Source organism: Mus caroli, chromosome 9 (assembly GCF_900094665.2).
Source record: "Mus caroli chromosome 9, CAROLI_EIJ_v1.1, whole genome shotgun sequence".
In the NCBI taxonomy this organism is placed as follows: domain Eukaryota; kingdom Metazoa; phylum Chordata; class Mammalia; order Rodentia; family Muridae; genus Mus; species Mus caroli.
In genome coordinates, this window is record NC_034578.1 from 37,188,060 (window position 1) to 37,207,963 (window position 19,904).

General features: G+C 48.3%; 1 protein-coding gene and 1 long non-coding RNA gene across 12 annotated transcripts in view; one reads left to right on the plus strand and one right to left on the minus strand.

Annotated features, from left to right (window-relative positions):
* Gramd1b (GRAM domain containing 1B) overlaps positions 1-19,904 on the minus strand; it is a 169,499-nt gene that overhangs the window by 35,273 nt on the left and 114,322 nt on the right. For 9 of the 11 annotated variants that reach the window (XM_029482064.1, XM_029482063.1, XM_029482062.1 and 6 more), the window contains one exon: positions 3,922-4,132. In XM_029482064.1, the coding sequence (XP_029337924.1) occupies positions 3,922-4,132 (211 nt within the window). Of the gene's footprint in view, positions 1-3,921; positions 4,133-16,398; positions 16,760-19,904 lie in introns of those variants that run through there. The other 2 variants (XM_029482068.1, XM_029482065.1) reach the window with 2 other exon arrangements.
* On the plus strand, positions 3,950-13,799 carry LOC110301073. Its single transcript, XR_002378673.1, has 3 exons — positions 3,950-4,064; positions 12,509-12,966; positions 13,672-13,799. It is a non-coding gene; the product is annotated as an uncharacterized LOC110301073 (long non-coding RNA).

A 19,904-nucleotide genomic window follows, 5' to 3' on the forward strand; every position in this document is an offset into this window, starting at 1 on the left:
ATCTCTAACTAGCTCTGTGGTACCTTTATAGCTAATATTCATTATCTTATAAAGTGAGGATATAAGAAAGGATGTCTTTTTTTTTCCCTTAATTTTATTTATTTAATGTATGAGTGCTCTGCTGCATATACATCCACCTGCCTGAAGAGGGCAGCAGATCCCCCCTACAGATGGTTGTGAGCCACCACGTGGATGCTGGGAATTGAACTCAGGATCTCTGGAAGAGCAGTCAGTGCTCCTAACCACTGGGCCATCTCGCCAGTCCTGAAAGGATGTCTTAAGTACTAAAAGAAATGAGAAAGGAACCCTGTAGAGTAAGAACTTTGGAGGCTATGCCCCTGACCATATCCCTACACAACTCTTCTCTGCCAGCACTGAGGCTGCCTCAGAGACATATACACTTGCATGTTCAGTGAGATTACATTAGCCCAAGAATACCCAGCAGGGAAGGAGTTTCTAACCTTTGACCTGCCTTTCTGGGCTGAGTGTTAAAGGGACATCCTGTGAAGGAGGTTCTCAGAGAGGCTTAAGGCCCAAGAGGGTGACAGAGGCACAGACAGACAGGACAGAGACTGCCTACCATTGTAAATCCATTGCTATGCCCCTACCTAGAGGAGAGGGCTGGAGCTCAAGAAGGCACAGAGCTAGGGAGCCTGTATCAGATGGTTAAAGGGGGTCGGGGTGAAAGCTGTTAGAGGCAGGATGGAGCTGGAGGAGGAGTAGGGCCTCGAGGGCTTGTTTTGCATCTCTTTGGCCTTTTCTACAAGGAATCAGACAAGGGAGAACCAGACAGAACGCAAGACTCCTAGAAACATACCCAGACTACCTTAGAGCAGTTTCCAGCCCTCGCATCTAAAAGCATCTCCTAGAACAAGGGCTTGAGGCGTCTGGAAAGCGAGCTGATGAGGGGGAAGGGGGAAGGGAGACTGGGAGCAGGAGCTCTACATTAAGCATAAACTGGAGCCGGGAGGCAAAAGAAAATCAAATCAAAACAAAACAAAACAATGGCTTACTTTGATCAGATTAAGTCTGTCATACTGGAAAAAAAAAAATCACAAAAATTAGAATTCAAACAAACAAATAAACAAACGAACAAAAAGGTGAAAGGTCACAGGAGCACCAGTGCCACAGCACCGGGCACTGCCAAGCACCAACAGAGAGCTAAGCTGAGCGGCAGAAGCCAAGCACTGAGTGGCCCTATCTACTTGGCAGGCCTGCAAGGACAGAGAGCAACAAGCAGCTCTCCGGAGCTTGAGGGGGCAGGAAAGCATGTCCTGGCTCCCCCTGGTGGCCACAGGCCATCACTACTGAGTGCAGCTTGACTGTGGCCCAAATGCACTGGTTTCTGGGAGTGACAGTCAGCCCTGAAGTCCTGTAGCTCCCTACTCTAAGGGGTAAGAAAGAATCAGCCTCTACCCCTGAAATTGTGATGAGGAAGGTGAAGCCTTAATGATTTCCTGTCCCTAACAAACGAAAAAATGGAGGTCAGCAAGTGCGGGGGGGGGGGGGCAGACACAGTGAAGCCTCTTTTCAGGAGATGGTTATGGGTGGCCCAGCTATAGTTGTAGTGAGAACAGTTCTAGCTCACAGAGCTTCCACGCAGCTCTATCTGGCCACCTTGAAAGGATGCGCCTCGGGGCAGCAGGTTTAGACGCTTTGGCCGCACCCCTGCAGCACCTGCGTGCAGTCCAGTCACGGGGCCCTGCATTGAACCCTTTTCCCATGGTGACTCTGGTGTAGATCTTCTGCGGTCTATGTGTCTTACACTCGCACGTTGCAGGGTGACTACGGTTGATCCCCAGTGCAGTTGTGCAATGTGGTCCTTCCTTGTCAGCTGTCAGTAAGCACTGTGCTGCTCCTGGAATGAGCTGCACACTTCACCTGAGGATGGGAAAGACTAAAGACTCAGCAGCTGTGGAGAGAAGGAGTAACCTGGTACCTACATCCAAGCTGGGTTCTCCTTCTCCCAGATGAGCCTGGAGCCTTCTGGTACACCCTTCAACTAAGGCAGAGGGGCGGGCACTGGCGTAGTGACAAAAGGTCTTATACAACTCCTGTCCCCAGCTATCAGGCGTGCCTGAACCTGCCCAGCCTCCTACACCCACAGAGGACTCCCACTGGCTTCCTCGCTCCAGGCTGCCTCCCCCCCACCCCCCACTGGCAATAGGCACATAAAATCCTGAGAGTCACGGGTCTGTGTCTGAAGGGCACAGTGGGCAGGCTTGGCTGTGGAGCTTCATGTTCTTGCATCCGTTGGGAGTGGATAGTGGTATGCCACCGTCCTCCCTGAGGACACTCGCAGACCCTGTTGTAAGTTGTCTCTCTGACTGAAGTTGGCACTTCTTCCCAACAATCGACTTCCTGGGCCCTACTGCCTTGGGACCAACTGTTCACCACTGAGTCACTACATCGTCCCCTCGGAGATCCGAGGGCCCTGGGTGGAGGCTGGTACGTCTCCCTCCCACACTCACAGACCTAGAGCCTGGTGGGTACTGTCAGTCATCATCCTCCAAGGTTCTGGTACTGTACCCTCTTTAATCAAAACCCAGGTCTCTAAGCACAACGTGAATGAGTACTAGAGTGGTACAAGCAAGTTGCAGCGGGTGTCCTGCCAAGTAGCTCTCAGGGGTAGAGGAAAAGACGAACTAGGCAGATCTCATCAAGGTCTTTCCTCACTTCTGCCAGGGAGGCCACCATTACCCATCCAAGGGTCACACGAAACAAAACAGAGTGACTGAGTGGAGGCTCCACGCCCACAGGAACGGAACTACCTCCTGCAGGACTCTGCGTTTTAGAAAGTGTCACGCAAGGAGGGAGACACATTCCCACTAGTGGTAGTGTTTGAGAAGCAGGCAGACACGGGAAGGGGATGGGGTGCGGGTGGGGTGGGTTGGGGGGTGGAGTCTTTTCTCTGACATCAGGTGCAGTGGGCGTGGTCCCTCAGTGACTTCCAAGCCAGCCTGCCAAGGGGTGGGGGTGGGGAACAGTGGGTTCAGCCCTTCTGGGAAAGGGACCAAGCAGGACATATGGGCAGAATTGGCAGGGGTAGAGGAGGGATGCTGAGCACTACAGACAATTCAATACTAGAGGGAAGATTAAAAGACAGAGACAAAAGATGGCTTACTTTTGAGAGGCGCTTGTGAGACTAAGACCATGCATGCAAAGGTGTTTGGAAAACAGTGGGGAGAAGAGGAAGAACAAGAAATCAAAAGACAAGTTCAAGTGGGGTTTCTCCCAAGCCTCCCGAGGGGTCCCCTTTCTCAAGCCCTGCAACTCCCGTTGGCTTAGGAGCACCTGAGTAGAGGCACCTCTTGATTGCCAGAGGCCTGGGGATGGAAGGAGAACTCTGGGGAACCTTAACCATGTGAGGGAGGCCTCTATGCTAATCCTTGGACCAGGAGCCCGGGGCGCTCGCAGGGAGGACAAGCTTGAGAGGGAAGGAAAAGCCCTGTGACTATCCTCTCTGCAAGACGAGTAGGGCATGGGCTGGGACAAAGGTAAGGCGGGGTGATGGCCAAGGAGGAGGTTAAAAATAGCCCTCCGGAAGGTTCCCTGAACTCGCTCTTCCCGGCAATACAGTTGTCCCAAATAATGTTCCTTTGCCAGTTCAAAGGGCCAAATTTAACGAAGGATTATAAAGACGACACCTCCTAATCACCAGAGCTTCCTCCATATCTCAAGGGTCTTGAACTTCCTTAGATGCTTACCGAGAGATGGGGAGCGGGATGGAGAAGGGGCACATGACTCGGGACCCTCCCTGAATGATTAACCAGGAATCAATTCATCAAGAGTCTCCCCTGCTGACCCTGACCTGTCCTGACTTCATCACATAGACACGGGGCTGTTCGGTCACATGAGTACCCAGTAGCTTCCTGCGACTAGCTAACAAAGGGTGCCAAGACTCCAGCATCATCTGCTCACCTTGGAATTTTTACCACCGCTCCGACCGGACTGTGAGGAGCAACTGCGTTGCACACCCTGCTCCGGAGTGGATGGGGACTTGTCCGAGGAGTGATCTGAACCCTTCTCCACCATGGTGTCTCCGTCCTGGTTCTGTGGTGTTGGTGAGCGGGACCGCTTCCGGAGGATGGAAGAGCAGGCTGGCGTGCTGCGGTTGGAGTTACTGGCAGTGCTGCAGGGGCAGATGGAGACGGGGAATGAGGTGGAGAGGGAAGAGGAAGGAAGGAAGGAAGGAAGGAAGAAAGGAAGGCTGTGAGTGACGGTCGGCCAGAGACCCATGCAAAGGAGCCAGCTCAGGGAGCCCAGGCAACAGGCTGAGGAGACAACCCAGCTAGGGACTTGCTGCACTGTAATGCTGCTACTGGCCAGCAGGGAGCAGTAGTGCCAGTGTGAAAAGGGAACTGGGACTAGAAACAAGCAGTTAAGTATTTAAATATTCACCCATCCAATCCTGTTTGAGCTTTAACTACATGTAGAAAGCTATTAGGGAAGATGATTTAGACCCTGAAAGAATCCCTCAATGCCACCAGTTCACTTTATACATGCTTTCTTTCAACACTTGCCCATAGTGACAACAACCCCGCATTTCAAAGCATCCACATATATATTTCATAGGTATGTCTTTTACAAATTACTACGCTATTTTATCTTGCATGTATGTGTGCAGGCATGCATGTACCATGGGCATGCCTGTGGAGGTCAGAGGGCAACTTGCCAGAGTCTGTTTCCTCCTTCCACAGTGTGAGTCCTGCAGAATGAACTCAGGCCACACTGGCTTGGCCATCTCGCTGGCACAGGTACTGTTATGTGTCTCAGGACATTCAACTGAGATAATAATGGCAAGGGCCACTATCCTTCCATTTCATTTAAAAGATGAAGCTAAATGCCAGATACAGAGGAGAAAGTGACCCAGGGCTAGCCTCAGACTTTGCTACAGATGTAAGTCACTCATAGCAGCCTGGTAAGTTATGTTGCTGTTCTCTAAGGGGGGTGGGGGGGGAGAGCTTGTTCTCATACCTCCTACCCAAAATTCACCTTTAAAAAGTTCCTTGTACTTCCCATATTACTAAATCCAGTTATACCAAGGCATTCAATCTGTTAATACAGTAAAGACCGAAACTTAGCTTGTGTTTTCAATAGAACAGAAGAGGTGAAGAGAAAAGGGCAGAGAGGAAAGATTGAACTCAGTTCGTTATGTTTTCAGAGAACAGAGAAAGCAAAGAGCTGGGCAGGGAGGGAAGAATCCTCAGAAAGAGACAGTGGAAATGGGAAGGGACATCCTGGGAGATTACATGGCCCCAGAGCAAGGTGACAGGAGGGGCAGGATCCTGCCCACCTGCTCAGGAGCCAGACTAACTCAGGAAGCCTTTGTGCCAAACCACATTCTGGCCTTGCCTCGGGACAGTGACATTTACATGAAGATCTAGCTGTAACCTCAGATGCTCCATGGAGACATTTGTAAAGAGTACCATGCCCTACTGCCTAGATAAACTCAATACAGAGAGAGCATCCACCAGCCCATCCAGTATCACTGGGGAGGGGGAAGAGGTAGAGTGTGAATCTGTATGGAGTGGGGCCAGGAGCTCTGTACATGACCTCCACTCCGTGTACATGCACAGATGCACATACCACGCTGCTCACGAGGGGATTAGTGGACAGCTTTAGGGAGGTAGTTCTCTCCTTCCACCATGTGGGTCCCAGGGACTGAACTCTGGTCTTCAAGCTTGGGAGCAAGTACCTCTGCCCATTGAGCCATCTCTCTCTGCTCCACTGGATCTTTTCAGGTTGCCCAAACTAGAATTTAGTTCTTCTCCAATGTGTTCTTCACCTCTGTGCCCACTCTTGCATCTGTCACTGAGTGAGTCTCCTCTGCCACCAGCCCTGCTCACAGAGACCTCTACCTATTCCTTGCCCTTCTCCAAAGGCACCGTCATTGCTCAGAAGTGGTATCTGCTATTTCACCCCACTCCATCCTACTCATTCTGTTTCCATAAGGCTCATTATTCCATCCTTCTCTTCCTGTCCTAGGGTCCTCCCTCAGGTTCTCAAGGTGTCTTGCCTGGACTTGTCCAATAGCCTTAGGTATGATTTCTGTGGGGAAAAAAAAAACCCGCCCAGAATAATGGGCCATCGACCCCACCATGCTTGGCCTCCACTCCAATCCTCTTCTATACGAGAAGAAATCCCTGTAACCATAGTTCTGCACCTTGGTAGAGTCATTAATAGCCTTGCTACACTGCTAAACCTCTTAAAAGATCAGCCATTGTCCTGTAGATTTGGACACGCTGCTAAGCAAATAAAACCAGTTCCTATGCATTTTATGTAGGGACTTAACCTTTCTAACTCTATGGCTTGCCCTTAACCTGATCCTACAAGCAGTATTAAAAAGAATTGCTGTTATATTTGGTGATGGGGCACGGACCAATATTGATCAGTCAACAGATAAGCCCTCTGACCTGAATTCAGCAAGAGTCCTGTAACCCTTGGTCTGTGAGAAACCCAAGCAAGAGAAGGGGGTCTGGTCAAGGTGATATGACTGTGTCACATGGCACAATGTTAAACATCCACGTTCACATAGATGAATAAGAAAAGATCCTTGTGCTTAGTACATTTATCATGAGGCAGAGCCAGACATGACCGGGCATTGGAATATAAGCTACAGGTAGACAGGTGGTGTGAGTCAAGAAAGCAGATGAAGGGGAAAAGGGAGAGAGAAGAAGAAAGAAGAAAAGCAAGAAAGGAAGGAAGGAAAGGAAGAGGAAGGAGGGAGGGGATGGAGGGGGGAGAGCAGGTGAAAGTGAGAGAAAGGGGGAGAGAAAGAGACAGAAAGACAAAAAGCTTTACTTGAAGAATTGGGTTCAGAAAATGTAGCCAGGTAAAGGCATGAAAGTCAAAGGAGAGAGAGAGAGAGAGAGAGAGAGAGAGAGAGAGAGAGAGAGAGAGAGAGAGAGAGAAAGCAGCATGAACAGAACAGAATGGACACCTTAAACAGAACAGCATGGAAAACTCGGAGAGTGAGAAGAAGCTACAGGAGAAACCATTTTGAACCAAAGTGCAAAGGATTCCTACAACCCTCCAGTCTCCCTAACAATAGGCGCACTAAGACCCTGATGATGACCCTATGCCAGGAAGATATTCACTCGTTCCCACCTCTCCCACATAAGCCTGGCAAAAGAGACTGGTTCACTCCTGTCCCAGTTACCTTGCTCTCAAAAATAAAAGTGTGTCCTTGAGCCTGCCCTCGGGGTCTCGCACTAAGCTGCTCAGAGCCCACTTCCTAGACTCAGGTCTCTCGGACATCCTTGATCAATGGGGAAATGCAGCTGGGGACAAAGGTTTTCTTTCTACCAAGTGACTCTCTTCACAGGCTCCCCAACCTGCACCTCACACACCCTGGCAGCTGCGCCACTTTTCTTGGCTTCCCTTCCCTCTCCTTAGTCCTAGTGAGGTCCCTCGGGCACAGGCAGACCTTGTCAAAGTGCCAGCTCCCTGATCAGCCACCCGTGCATTTTTTTTTTCAGAACTCTGAGCGGAGCACAACGGTCAGCTGGTGTTCTTTATTCGAGTTTATGTGTTTGTCTTTATGAAAGATTGTTTCTGCCCCAGATACTGCAAAATATATACCTGCCACTCTGGGTGCCCTGTGTCCTCCACCTGCTTGCATTGCAGCCTCTGTCCTTGCAATCTTCTGGTCCCACCAGCACCACAACCTTAGTTCATTCTGGGTCAGATTCCCAAACCCAGTCCTGTGGAGCCCTTAATGACTGTGTGCACGGCTACAATACTCTCAGTGTCAAGGAGCGCTGGTAACTTTTAAAACACGACTCTCCGATCTATTCCAGGGCACTGCCATCTGCAGAGCACTGAATTTAAAATCTGGGCATTGTACCTCAAAGCAGTAGGGTAGGGTGAATTTGCCAATGTGTCATGTGAGCAATTCCAGCTTGAAGGCCCTTTTAAGCCATTTGCTTTCTGTGTTACCTTGGTTCCTGAGTCTTTATTTTCCTCATTTGAAAATATTTAGCATAATGTCCAATGCATAACCAGCCCCAATAAATAGCTGAGTCACAAAAAATGATGGATCCTAAACTCCCTTGGCCTCTTTCCTCAATCCCTTGGGCCTACTGGGGCAAATGTAAAAGATGTAAATGTCGCTGGACATGACTCATGGAAGATTGGGGTGTGGGGTGGCTGCAACACAAAGTGTGGTACTAAAAGCACAGGGTCCCAGTCTTGGCCCCATACCATCTCCAGCTGATTTCCAGGGGATTGTTTTCAGAATCCGCATCTTAAATAAGTACCACTCAAAAGCTCCAAACCACTATGCCCAAAAAAGTATCCTTTGTAGGATGGAAAAATAATGAATATATCTATACATCCTTGATGACAGAGTGTTCTTTATAATGCCACAGGTAGGCAGACTCCCTGGAACGGTAAGAAAAAATTACTTTGAACTCATTAGATGACCTGCTTAGTATAGAGCTGAAGCAGATCTGATGGAGCATAGGCAGGGGGCTGTAGTAGAGGAAAGCAGGACTCAGTGGGGTGTTCCTGGTTTGTGGTCCTCTGCTAATTATCACTAGCATGCACAGGCACCTCACCCCGTCATCTGGCAAAAGCTGACTCTTGTACTGATCGGCATATGACCCATCTCAGTGCTGGTCTAAAGTCTCATTGATAATCTTCCTTTGTTCTTCGTGCGTCCACTGCAATTATCCGTGTAAATTAGCTGCCCTTCCTTGAGTTCACTCATAGCCTATGTTCATGTGTCTGAGATGGGACACAGGTATGTGTACGTAACACTTTGCAAAGAATTAACATGCTGCCTGCAAATGCCTCCATCAGCACACCAATTTCAAACTCAAGAGTCTATAGAGGACTACTGACAATGGTTATTCTTCCTCATGTTCTGGCTTGCCCACTAAGAGTTTCTGAATTTAGTGTATGCGCCCACCAAAAACCACAGCACAGTATGTGGGAATGGCAGATCCACTAGGACTTCATAGGCCTCAATCACAAATCCCAGCTAGGAGCCTAGTTCCCCTGACATAGCCTGCCTAAAGAAGAATCAATCACTACTTTTAAAAATTATCCTTCCCCGGTCAATACAAAGACACCTTGGGAATTTTGCAGCAACATACAGCTTTTGGGATGCAGGATGAGGTTGAAGTGGAAAAGATGGAAAACGTACGGTTGTCTTTATGCAAAGAGCTCCCTGCAGTCACGGATGGAACCTGTTCTCTGAACGCCTAAAACCTGAAGTCTAATCCTGGAAGAATTCTACCCTCGAGTCAGTTTTGTCCAGGAAAGAATGCCCAATTGCATCTTGTGGAGCAGCTGACTATACACCTCTGTGGGTTCAGGGTACTTCCAGGAGTCGGCTGCCTTCACCTATTGGTTCCTCTTTCCTGGTCTTTAGAATCCAAGGAGCATGGGCTCCATTGGTAAAGTGCTCACCACACAACCACGAGGACCCTAAGTTCCATCACCCACAAGCTTGATACGGCAACATGTTCCTGTTACCCCAGTCCTGAGAAGAAGTTTGCTTGGACTGGTTATTCAGCCAGTCTAGCCAAGTTAGGGCACTCCTGGTTCAGTGAAAGATCTTATCTCAAAAAAAAAAAGGTAGAAAATGATCCAAGAGAACATCTGATATTGACCTCTGGAATTCCTGTGCACCTGTGCACACGAAGATACATGCCCACCACCATAGAGCAAAACGGAAAACATAATAATACAAGGGATATTTAAAGCTGCTTTTCAAAAAAAAATCTTAATGAAGTAATGACACAGCCCGTTAAACACTCGCTGCCAGGTGGCCACCAGACCACGTAGTCTTCATCCCACTGAGTACATACTTGCTGGAGAAGTCTTAGCAGTGACTGTAGTTGATGAGTTAACTGAGTAAGTGACACATTGGCACGATCCATGTAAAGTCTTGGGCCAAAGAGAGAAAAGCAGAACTTCAGTTACCCTGACGCAGTAACGGGGAAACAGAGAACTGGTCAGGGCAAAGGCCTTTCCACACTCAAGCCAAGGAGAAGGACCCTTCTTCACAATGGCTGAAGCCTCCATCTACCTCAGTCCCCACTGCCTGGCCTTCTTGCAGCTCGTTGAGCCCAGAGTTTGGAATTCAAACCAGGAACAGACATGACAAACGCTAGTTTTCATTTCCATGGAGACCAGAGCCTGCAATGGAACCGGGGCTCCACGCCTGAAATGCCAAAACAGCCTGACCCACTTTTCCAACCTCTTCCTACAAAAAACAAGTTTGTTTGGGTCCTTCCAGGGCAGGGGAAAAGCCAGCGCTGCTGCTATCTCTGTAGATAATTCAAAGAGAAACAAATTATCGTCTCCATGGCTAACGCTGGGTATGCTACAGAGCCAGTCAGAAGTCAGACAGCTGCTCGCACAGGCACCGACTACACTGCCAATCCACACTGCCTCCTAGTCCGTGCTTTCTGGGGAGAAAGACTTGCGTCCTCCAAGGCCTGTACCCAGAGGGCATCGAGCTGCTTTCCCCATTTCATCTTGTATCTCTGTATCCCTGTGGTTTTCCAGTCTCCCTGGACCATTCTCTTCCTCAAACCCAAGTTCACCTCCGCCTGAGGGTTCCTTCTTGGCCTCTGTTCTCCTCGGCTAAAGTTTCACATATTGGTTTTTTCTTCATCCATGATTGCACCAAAAGTCAAGTGTTGCCTCTGTGCAGCAGCTTCCTGAAGGACCACTCTTCTGAATGACTTTGCTGTCCCCCCACACCCATCACTCCACAGCTCCGTTATCTTTCCTAACCTTACAGGGAGCTGAATAGTCATGCTTTTGTGGTTTCACTTTTTCTCACTATAATGAACACTCTTGGGGGGGGGTCTCATCTCTGGAGAAGTTTCCCCCCCCCCATGCCCCTATGGGAACAACTGCCACCTGCTGGGATCACACTCGTGCCCCAAGTGACTCTGTAGTCACTTAGTCTGCTACCCACTCTAGCACTATCTTAGACATACCTTTGTGAAGCTGGCCAAGTCGGCCTTCCTTATATCTCCAGCTCTTAGTCTTTATGCCAACTTCTGAGTTGATAAAAACTGAAATATGACATCACTTCCAAACTCCTGGCTGGCCTTGCCATTTTGTCTAGACATCAGAGTATCTGGGGTTAAAATTCTGAGCTTTCTGGCGACCCTGACAAATCTTTCTGTGAACCTGTGTTCCTTGTCTGTGCTCCTTGTCTGCCTTACCTGAAAGAAAGTCTTAAAAGGAATAAACCTGCACAGGGTCCTGTAATTGCCCATGGAGTGAAAGGGCTTTAAATTTTAAAGCAAATTCCCAGTGAAGAAACTAGATCTTATTCCTAAATCTTGCACCTTCTGTGTGGCAGAGGCAAAAAGGAAAATACAGAACTATACTGACTCACTCCCTAAAAAAAAAATAAATAAATAAAGCATAAGATATTAAAATCACAGACAGAACCTGCTAGTGTGCTACCATCTCGTCTACCCAAGAGTGTTCGCAACAGAGCAACTGAATGTTGGGGATCCAGTTCTGCTGAGCTGACTGCATGATCTCTAACAACTTAGTTTGGAAAGGGCCTTACTGGTCACACTTCCTGGGATCCCACACAGCCTGGGGTCCTCTGCATGGGAATTTCAATAATGAGCCAATGCAGGCAGGTACTGGTGTCTCTTAAAAAGACCTTATCAATGATCCTTCTCCTCTTCTCTTCTCTTCTCTCTCTCTCTCTCTCTCACCCCCCACCCCTCCATCCCTCCCACTGGGCAGTGGATAGGTCATGATTCTTTGTATCCATATACATTAAACATGACACTGGACACAGAACAGGGACTTAACAGTTTTTAAACTTGGCTCTAGCAGTCTTTGGCAAATCTAAGTACAACTCTACCCCAAAAACATTTCAGAATCTTCAAGGCTCAGGAATACGGGACCTTGTCAAAGCAGATGCTAAGCTATCTCAGGAAGCCCCTCGGCAAAGATTTTCAGTCCACTTGGGAGACCACCAGCTAGGCAAATAAGGCAAGGAGGAGTTCAACTGAATAGAATTTCCAGCTCCTGAGTTTGTTCATCATGAGCCCCTCCCCCGGCCTCAGCAAAATAAAAATGGCTCAGGGCTAGGGTGAGGGGAAGAGAGCTCACCTTGGTAATATGCTTGCCTCACCAGCATGAGGATTTTGACTTCACATCTGGGGAAGCAGAAGCAGGAGAATTTCTAGAGCTAGATGGCTAGCTAAGCTAGCCTAGTGGCTGGATTCTAGGCCCATGAAAGACCCTGACTCATGAAGATAGTTGGCATCCCCGAGGATGACACCAGAGAGGTTTCCCTCTGGACCCCACATACACTCAAGCATGTATGTGTTTCAACCCACCCCATCCTACCCCATTCATCAGTGAAAACATGTTCCGTGACAGACCATGTCTTGACACAGGAATAGCATCTCTAAGGAATGTCTAATCTAGAGGATGAGACAGATGTGTAATTAACTAATACCATGTAACAGGAACTAATTGGATTTAATGGAAACCTCTCTCTTTACCATAGGTTAAGGCAACTGAGCTCAAGAACCAAAGAACAGCACAGCAGAAATTAGGTGGCCTTTCTGACTCAGTCCCTCCCCTGTGTATGATCTCATGGTGAACCCCTCCACGCTGAACTTCACATTTAATTGTTAGAGGAAAATGAGCGTATTCTCTTCACCCCCCACCAGGATATGAGAAGGAGGGTGGGAAAGAACACATGGCGAAGCACTGAGAGACTGAGCATCCCTGGGACAGAAGGGCTCAGATCTGCACTAGGGGAAGCACACAGACACAAGACACAGGCAGTCTGAGCCCACAACCAGCTCAGCATCACTGCTTTCTCTGTGGTCAGGACTACACCCACACAGGCAGCAGAGATTGCCATAGGATTATGTGAGATGGAAAATCCTCTATGGGCAGGGTGGATTCGCACAGAAGAACAGCAGCCCGGCCATTTCTCTCACAGTTCTGACCTCGTTGGTACAGCCACCTGCCAACCCTTTGTTGATCCCTCATATTCAAATGCAGCTCTCATTTATTTTCTATCACTGGCTGTAAAATTACAAAGGCCTGAGTTCAAATACACAGCACACACACAACAAGCCAGACATGGATGCACATGCCTGTCACCTCATCATTGGTGGCCGGACATGGGTGGAGCCCAGGAACTGGCTGCTCCAGCTTAATGGACCTACCTTGAAACAACACACTGGCTCAGTGAGAGACCCTGTCTCAAAAAAATAAGGTGGTGGATAATAGAGGAATACCCCCCCCCATCTTCATCTGGTCTCCCATGCACATACCCACGCACGAAAGCATGTGCATGCGTGTGTGCACACACAGAGGCACATATATACTTTATATAAAGCCATTATGCTAAAGTCACGGGCATTTAGAATAATGAGGACTATCAGAGGGAGAAATCTGTCTGCCTGATTTAAACTATATTCAAGGAAAAAAAAAAAAAACCAGAGCTTTCTTGTTAGTTTTAGTCCATTTGTTTGTGTGTTTGAGACAAAGCCTCATTATGTAACCTTGGCTACTCACTGTGCAGGCCAGGCCAGGCTCAAACTCATAGAGATCCGCCTGCCTCTGCTTCCCAAGTACTAGGATTAAAGGTTTGCCCAGCCACACCCAGAATTTTTAAAGTATATTACAATTAATATCATTTTCTTTCTTTTACAGCTCTTAAGAACAAAGTCAGGTCCTGGGCTGCAACTTCTTCATTCCTCTTCTCCCTTACTGGAAGTGAAATATATTCCCTCAAACCTCTTCTCAGATATTAAAACGCACCTTCCCTCTCTCCAACAACTGTCCATACAAATTCCACTTAGGTGTTGTCTTGTATTTGCAGGGCTAGGGATCAAACTCAGGATCCAGCCAGTTGGAAGCAGGCACTTTCCCACAGCTGCTGCTCCAAGTGCCAGTCTCTAGTCAGGTGGGCACTCTGACACATCGAGGGATGGACTGGACGCCATTATTTGGCATGCAAATCATTGATCTTTTGAATAACTCAAATAAAGCTCAAACGACTTCCTGTAGCTTCCTACCAAAATTCTTCCCACCCCCTCCAAGGAACCATAAATCTCATTTCTTTTCTATAAGCAGTATGTCCATACAGCGCCCATGCCAGTCTACATGAGCTGATCCCTCACAATAACATGAGGGTTGATCCCTCAGCCACTGGCTAGCTTCACCATCCTCTGAATTGGTATCTAATTGATCACAGCCCCGATATGCCGGTGAGCCCAGACATGGTTGTGATACCGCAGAAGTGGTCCAACAGACTCAGAATAGAACAGAATGATCACCCCCACCCAACCCCCCACCCCGCCCCATGTACTTGAGAAATCAGAGCGCAAACCTATTTTTGGAGCCTTCTTCTGAATCAGGGAAATCTAGAATTAGTCATTTTCTCTTTTGGGCCTCTGGGTACTTGCTTTTACCTCATCCTTGCTAAGGGTAGGGGTGTCTACACGTGTTACATACTGATGTACATCCCTACAAGGAGCACACCCACACACCACTTCCCCTCACTAGGCGGGTCCTGAGTTCCGGTGCAGCGATGAAGTCACCCAGTTCTTATTCTCAAATGCCACTAGGCTTATATCTCTAAGGGAGCTCCAAAGCCATGGACCTTACAGTCTTACCTGGATGAATTCACAGATTTTATATTTATAAATAGCTTTTTAAAAGTCAAGTCAAAACAAAACAAAACAAAACAAAACAAAACAAAACACCAAAACTGTAGCATGTTAAACTTTTAGGGATCCAGAGAACCGTTCTATTGTGAACACACCCAAACTCATTTACTCAGAGTGACTCCCACTATCTGAGGCAGACTCAGGTACCTCACAGAGACCCTGGGGCCCACAAAGCCAAGATATATACAGAAAGAGTTTATCAGCCGACACTAACACTGTGCAAGTTGTAAAGATATTTTCTTCGAGTCCATGTTTCCTTGTGCCGCAGACAAGGAAACTGTTAGACGGGAACAGCACACAACTCGGGAAGGGCTGTGGATCTGCTCCCTGTGGCAGCAGAAATAATTAGGGCCACTAGAGTGGGGGACAGGGGAGGATGGTGAAAAGTTCCTACCCTTCATTTTATCCTCACTCGATATCAAATTCCAGATCACACCATGCCTTACAAGTTGACCACACCAGCAGATTCTCCACTCATCGCTCACTGACAAGTTCCTTAGGAGTTACTTTCTACTCGTCCTGATGGTTACTCTCCTGCCTCAGGAAGCCCCACAAAACATCCCTTCCTCTGCCTCTCCCTCCAAGCCTAGCTTTCCTCATGTTGGTCCCAGACTTCTCTAAGCTGGCTAGTGCTACCGTCCTTCAAGGTTAGCTGTCAGGAGAGGCATGGTGAGGCAAGGACCAGAACGGTTTACTAGTGAATGTCAAAGAAAGCAGAAATCGCTTCCCCTAGCCCTGGCTAAACTGGTGGCTGTCGCCAGAGGGAGGTAAGTTCCCCTACCCCCAACCTCCACTTTCCTGGATCAAGTAAATAACTAACAATGCAGGGAGGTTTGGGGGAGTGAGACCCAGCCACTGAGTGTCTATTTTCTCAAAACATATGGCAAACCTCTGAAGCAAGTGCCAGCTAAGTCACAGGAAAAAAAATAAAGCAAGTTCTTTTATTTCCCAGTCGCAAGCTGCCTGCATGTGCTCTCTCACCCTCTCCTTCTGTTGGCCAGATTCATATGCTGTGTGGTCCTCTCCCTTGGCATAAGCATTATGTGTCCCTATCTTCCTGGTCACCACTCTTGTCACCACCTACCCACAGGAAGTCAGTGGGTGGGGAACAGAAGCACATGGCCGATCCAGCTTCCCCCAGCAGCTCCTGGCCACCTCTATGACGCACCATTAATTCCATCCCCTGACCATCGATCTCCAGTCAGAGGGCTCCTACTAAGTCTTGCTGGTAAAGGGGACTCCATCAAGTTCCAGTCTACCCCAAGGCCACCTCTCAGTGCTGGACCATTCAGCTCAGCCCAGGTAGTGCTCATGGTGAGAGGTGGGGAAGATGGAGGAAAGGAGAAAAGGCCAGGACGGAAAAGATGTGGTATCTCTGCAGCATGATGTCACACTGGCTGCTTTCTCGATCCCCGGACAGAGAACAGAAGCAATCAACATGGACTCCAGATTTGCTCTGCCTCCGAAGGTCTGTGTTCTTGGCAGCCCTGGGCAGCCAGTGCCTCGCTTGGAAAAAGCACACAACCAGACAGACAGGTCCATGTTCCAGGCCCCCAGGGCCCCCACCCCACTCCAGGACATAACCGCCCACTTCCCAAAATTCCCACAAGGAAACAAAGATAGACTAACATACATACACACACACACACACACACACACACACACACACACACACACACACACAGCGTCAGCACGAGGTAGCACTAACCTGGAAGCCATTAGGAGCGCAGCAGAGTGCAGTGCAGAAAACTCATTCATTCATGCATTGGGCAGTGGGGGTGGGGGCGGGGAGCAGGGGCCCTGAGGAGGTTGGAGGGCACTCACCTCCATACCCATCCAAAAGCCCTGTGTCTACTGGGGAGGGGACTGGGAACAGGGCTTACATAGGCTGGGGGCGCTCTCCTGTTCTGCTGTTTCTTACTGCTCTGGAATTTTAAGCATGGCACCCTTTTATTTTCTTTTCCCCCCACCTCCCTCTGTGGCTGTTATTTGGTGTGTCCGTGCAGCGGAACGTCCCTTTGCGCTTGTGTTCTCTCTCTCTCTCTCTCTCTCTCTCTCTCTCTCTCTCTCTCTCTCTCTCTCTCTCTCTCTCTCTCTCTCCCCCCTTCCCTTCCTCCCTCTCCGACTCCCTCACAGACAGCTGTTCTAAGCTCAGGCACGCAGGCGCACAGGCGGCAGACACACACGCACACACCCTTTCGAGCAGGAACACACACACACACACACACACACACAGGCAGCCTGCCGGTTTACATAATGCAACTCTTTGGTGCAGTCAGCTTGCCAGCTCTCAATTATTCATGCCAGCTTGGAGGGCAGAGCTACTGGGGCTGCAGGCGTTACTTCCTCTTCATCCCCAAATCTGACAAAACACAAGGCGATGCTCCCAGGAGCCTCTGCTCCCCTTGCTGTCGCCGATTATTTCCCAGGTGTTGCCTATTAGGTCAACTTGTATCAAGGAGGTGACGCTAAATAAAAACACAGGTGCTGAGCTCCAAATAGAAGCTTGCATCCTTCAGAGGATGACAGCTGCTCTCCCCTGCCTGAGCCCTGGGAATTGGGAGAAGAAGGAAGACAGCACTGGAGACCATAATCTGTTGTTCAGGACAGCACCTCGCTGAAGGAGGCGGCAGACTTTCCAAGCAGGTCAGACTCTCACAGACAGAAGAATAACACCTGCGTTAAGCACTTGCCACCATGATGGAGTGGGGTCATCTGAGTTCTCACATTCGAAGCTGCACCTCTTAAAACTGTATTCTCTTTGTCCATTCACTGAGATGCAGTATCGGTCCCCACACATGCCCTGGGAGAATGTCTGTCTGCTATCCTATTCAGTCATTGTGCTCACACATATCTTTCAAGCCATTCATCGACTGCGAAGCACATGTTCATATGAAGTAATTCACTTCTCCACACAGCCACCTTTATAAGCTTATGTGGCCCATCTAACAGATGAAGACGCTGAGTCCTAGAAGAAGTGAAGGTACTATGGCAAGGAGGAGGCTATTGTTTAAATGAGAAATGTCCCTCACAGACTTACGTGTTTGAATGTTTGGTTTCCAGCTGTTGGCTCTGGTTTGGAAGAACAAAGAACCATCCAGGCATGAGGTCTAGCTGGCAGACATAGAGCCACAAGGTTAAAAATTATAGGCTGCTCCCAGTTTGGGCTTGAGATCTTTGCTTCCTGATTCACCAGATACGAATAGGCCATCATCTCCTCCCACTGTCATGCCTTTTCTGCCATAATGGACTGTATCCCTTCCAACTGTGGGCCAGAGTAAACCCTTTCTCCCTTGCTTCATGTCACGGTTTCTGTCAGAGTACAAGATAAGGAAGAAATGCAGAGGCTAAATTGGCCACCCAGGTCACCTGATTCTGGCCTCACAATCATCAGCTACCTGGGTCAATGTTCCATTGCCACCAGAAAGCACACGAGGTAAGCAGCTTAAGAGAGGAGAGATTTTCTTTGGCTCCGTCTTAGAGGTTTTAATTCATGGTCACTAGTCCTATCTTGGCACATCATGGCGGAAGTGTGAGGAGGAAGAAACCTGTTCACCCATGGACTTGAGAAAGCCAAGACAAAGGGAGCAACTGCAGTCCTGAAATTGCCTTCCGTGATCAGTCCTCAATGAAGTCTGACCTTCCCAAGTCTCCTCACCTCCCCAAAGTACCACAGGCCATTCCTTCACTGTGTGGGCTTTTGGAGGACATTTTTAGATACAAACTAAACAGCACTGTCGAATGCCCTGGGTGTACTTGAAATACTTGGAGAACTACTGTCTGTTGAGGGATGCAGGAAGGGAAATCCAACCCCAGATTATCACATGAACAATGACCACCACCTCCCAAACTTTAATCCCTTGAAATTCTGTCTTAGAGCTTCATGATGATACCACATCTGATTTTCTAATGCCTGTCCCTTAGACCCTCAATGAGTGCCACAGGTCTGACAGATACATTCTCCCTCTCTGGGATTTCCTGTGAGATGGTACTTGTCTGTCAGCTTGTACGGGAAAACAGGCTGAAGATAATCACTATTCCCACCGCTGCCACTTGTATCCTGCTCATCAAACTCCTGCTGCGCACTAACACTTCCTGAGCAGCTGGTAGGAAAAAAAAAAAAAAGCACACAAAGCAACAACTCATTCTTTAAGTCCTTGGTCCTGTAGCCTCATCATGACAGGTCTTTTCAAGACCATTTCTTTCTACTTCCTGTTGACAGAGTAACAGTCTTGTGGGATCAAAGAAACGGGTGAGTTTGGACTGTCTGGTCCCACTTCAGCTTCTTAAAAGTATCTCAGTTCCAAAGAAAGGCATACTGGCAATGCTGAGGGACCTGCACACTGTCTCAACTCATTCTTCCTCCTCTGTCATGAGCTCTACCTCCTACCTGCCTCTTTTCTTACTCCACAGAATGGCCTTGAACTGGGGTCAAGTCTTGAGTCCAAACTTAACATCTAACCAACTGCAATTTTGCATCTGTAATCTTTAATAGGTCACTCTATCACCCCATCTGAGACTCAGTTTATACATATAAACTGAATGTGCGTATACATACATACATACATACATACATTCATGGCAACACATATATCACTTAAAGGATGATGGAACAAAGGCATGAGAAAACACTCACAAAGAGTTGGGTGGATCCCCTACTGCGCCCCTTACAAATTGAAGTGTATGACTCATAAGTCAAATGCAAACTCTGTGTTCTCTCTGCTGGTTTTACCTCCCTCAGAAGGTTCTAGGCTATTCTCCTTGTCTTGCCGGCTTATAGGAGTACTGCGGATGATTAATCAGTGCCTTCACACTGAGTTAAGCTCCATCGGGATAGTAGTAAGCAAGATGGTGGTGAGTCAGATGACCATGTGTTTCTCGTGCCTACCCCAGCTCCTCACTACCATGATGTGGCTCGGAACATACTGCGCTGACTTTTCAGAGTACTCCCATCTCTATTATAAAACACACAGATTCATCTTTCTCTTGTATAGAACTATTAGCATGTTCATGGCTTATATTGATACCACTAGTAAAAAGATCAGGGATAAGACAAGTGTAACTTCAAACTGAAGAAGAACGAAGACCAAAGTGTGGACACTTTGCCCCTTCTTAGAATTGGAAACAATCACCCATGGAAGGAGTTACAGAGACAAAGTTTGGAGCTGAGACAAAAGGATGGACCATCTAGAGACTGCCATATCCAGGGATCCA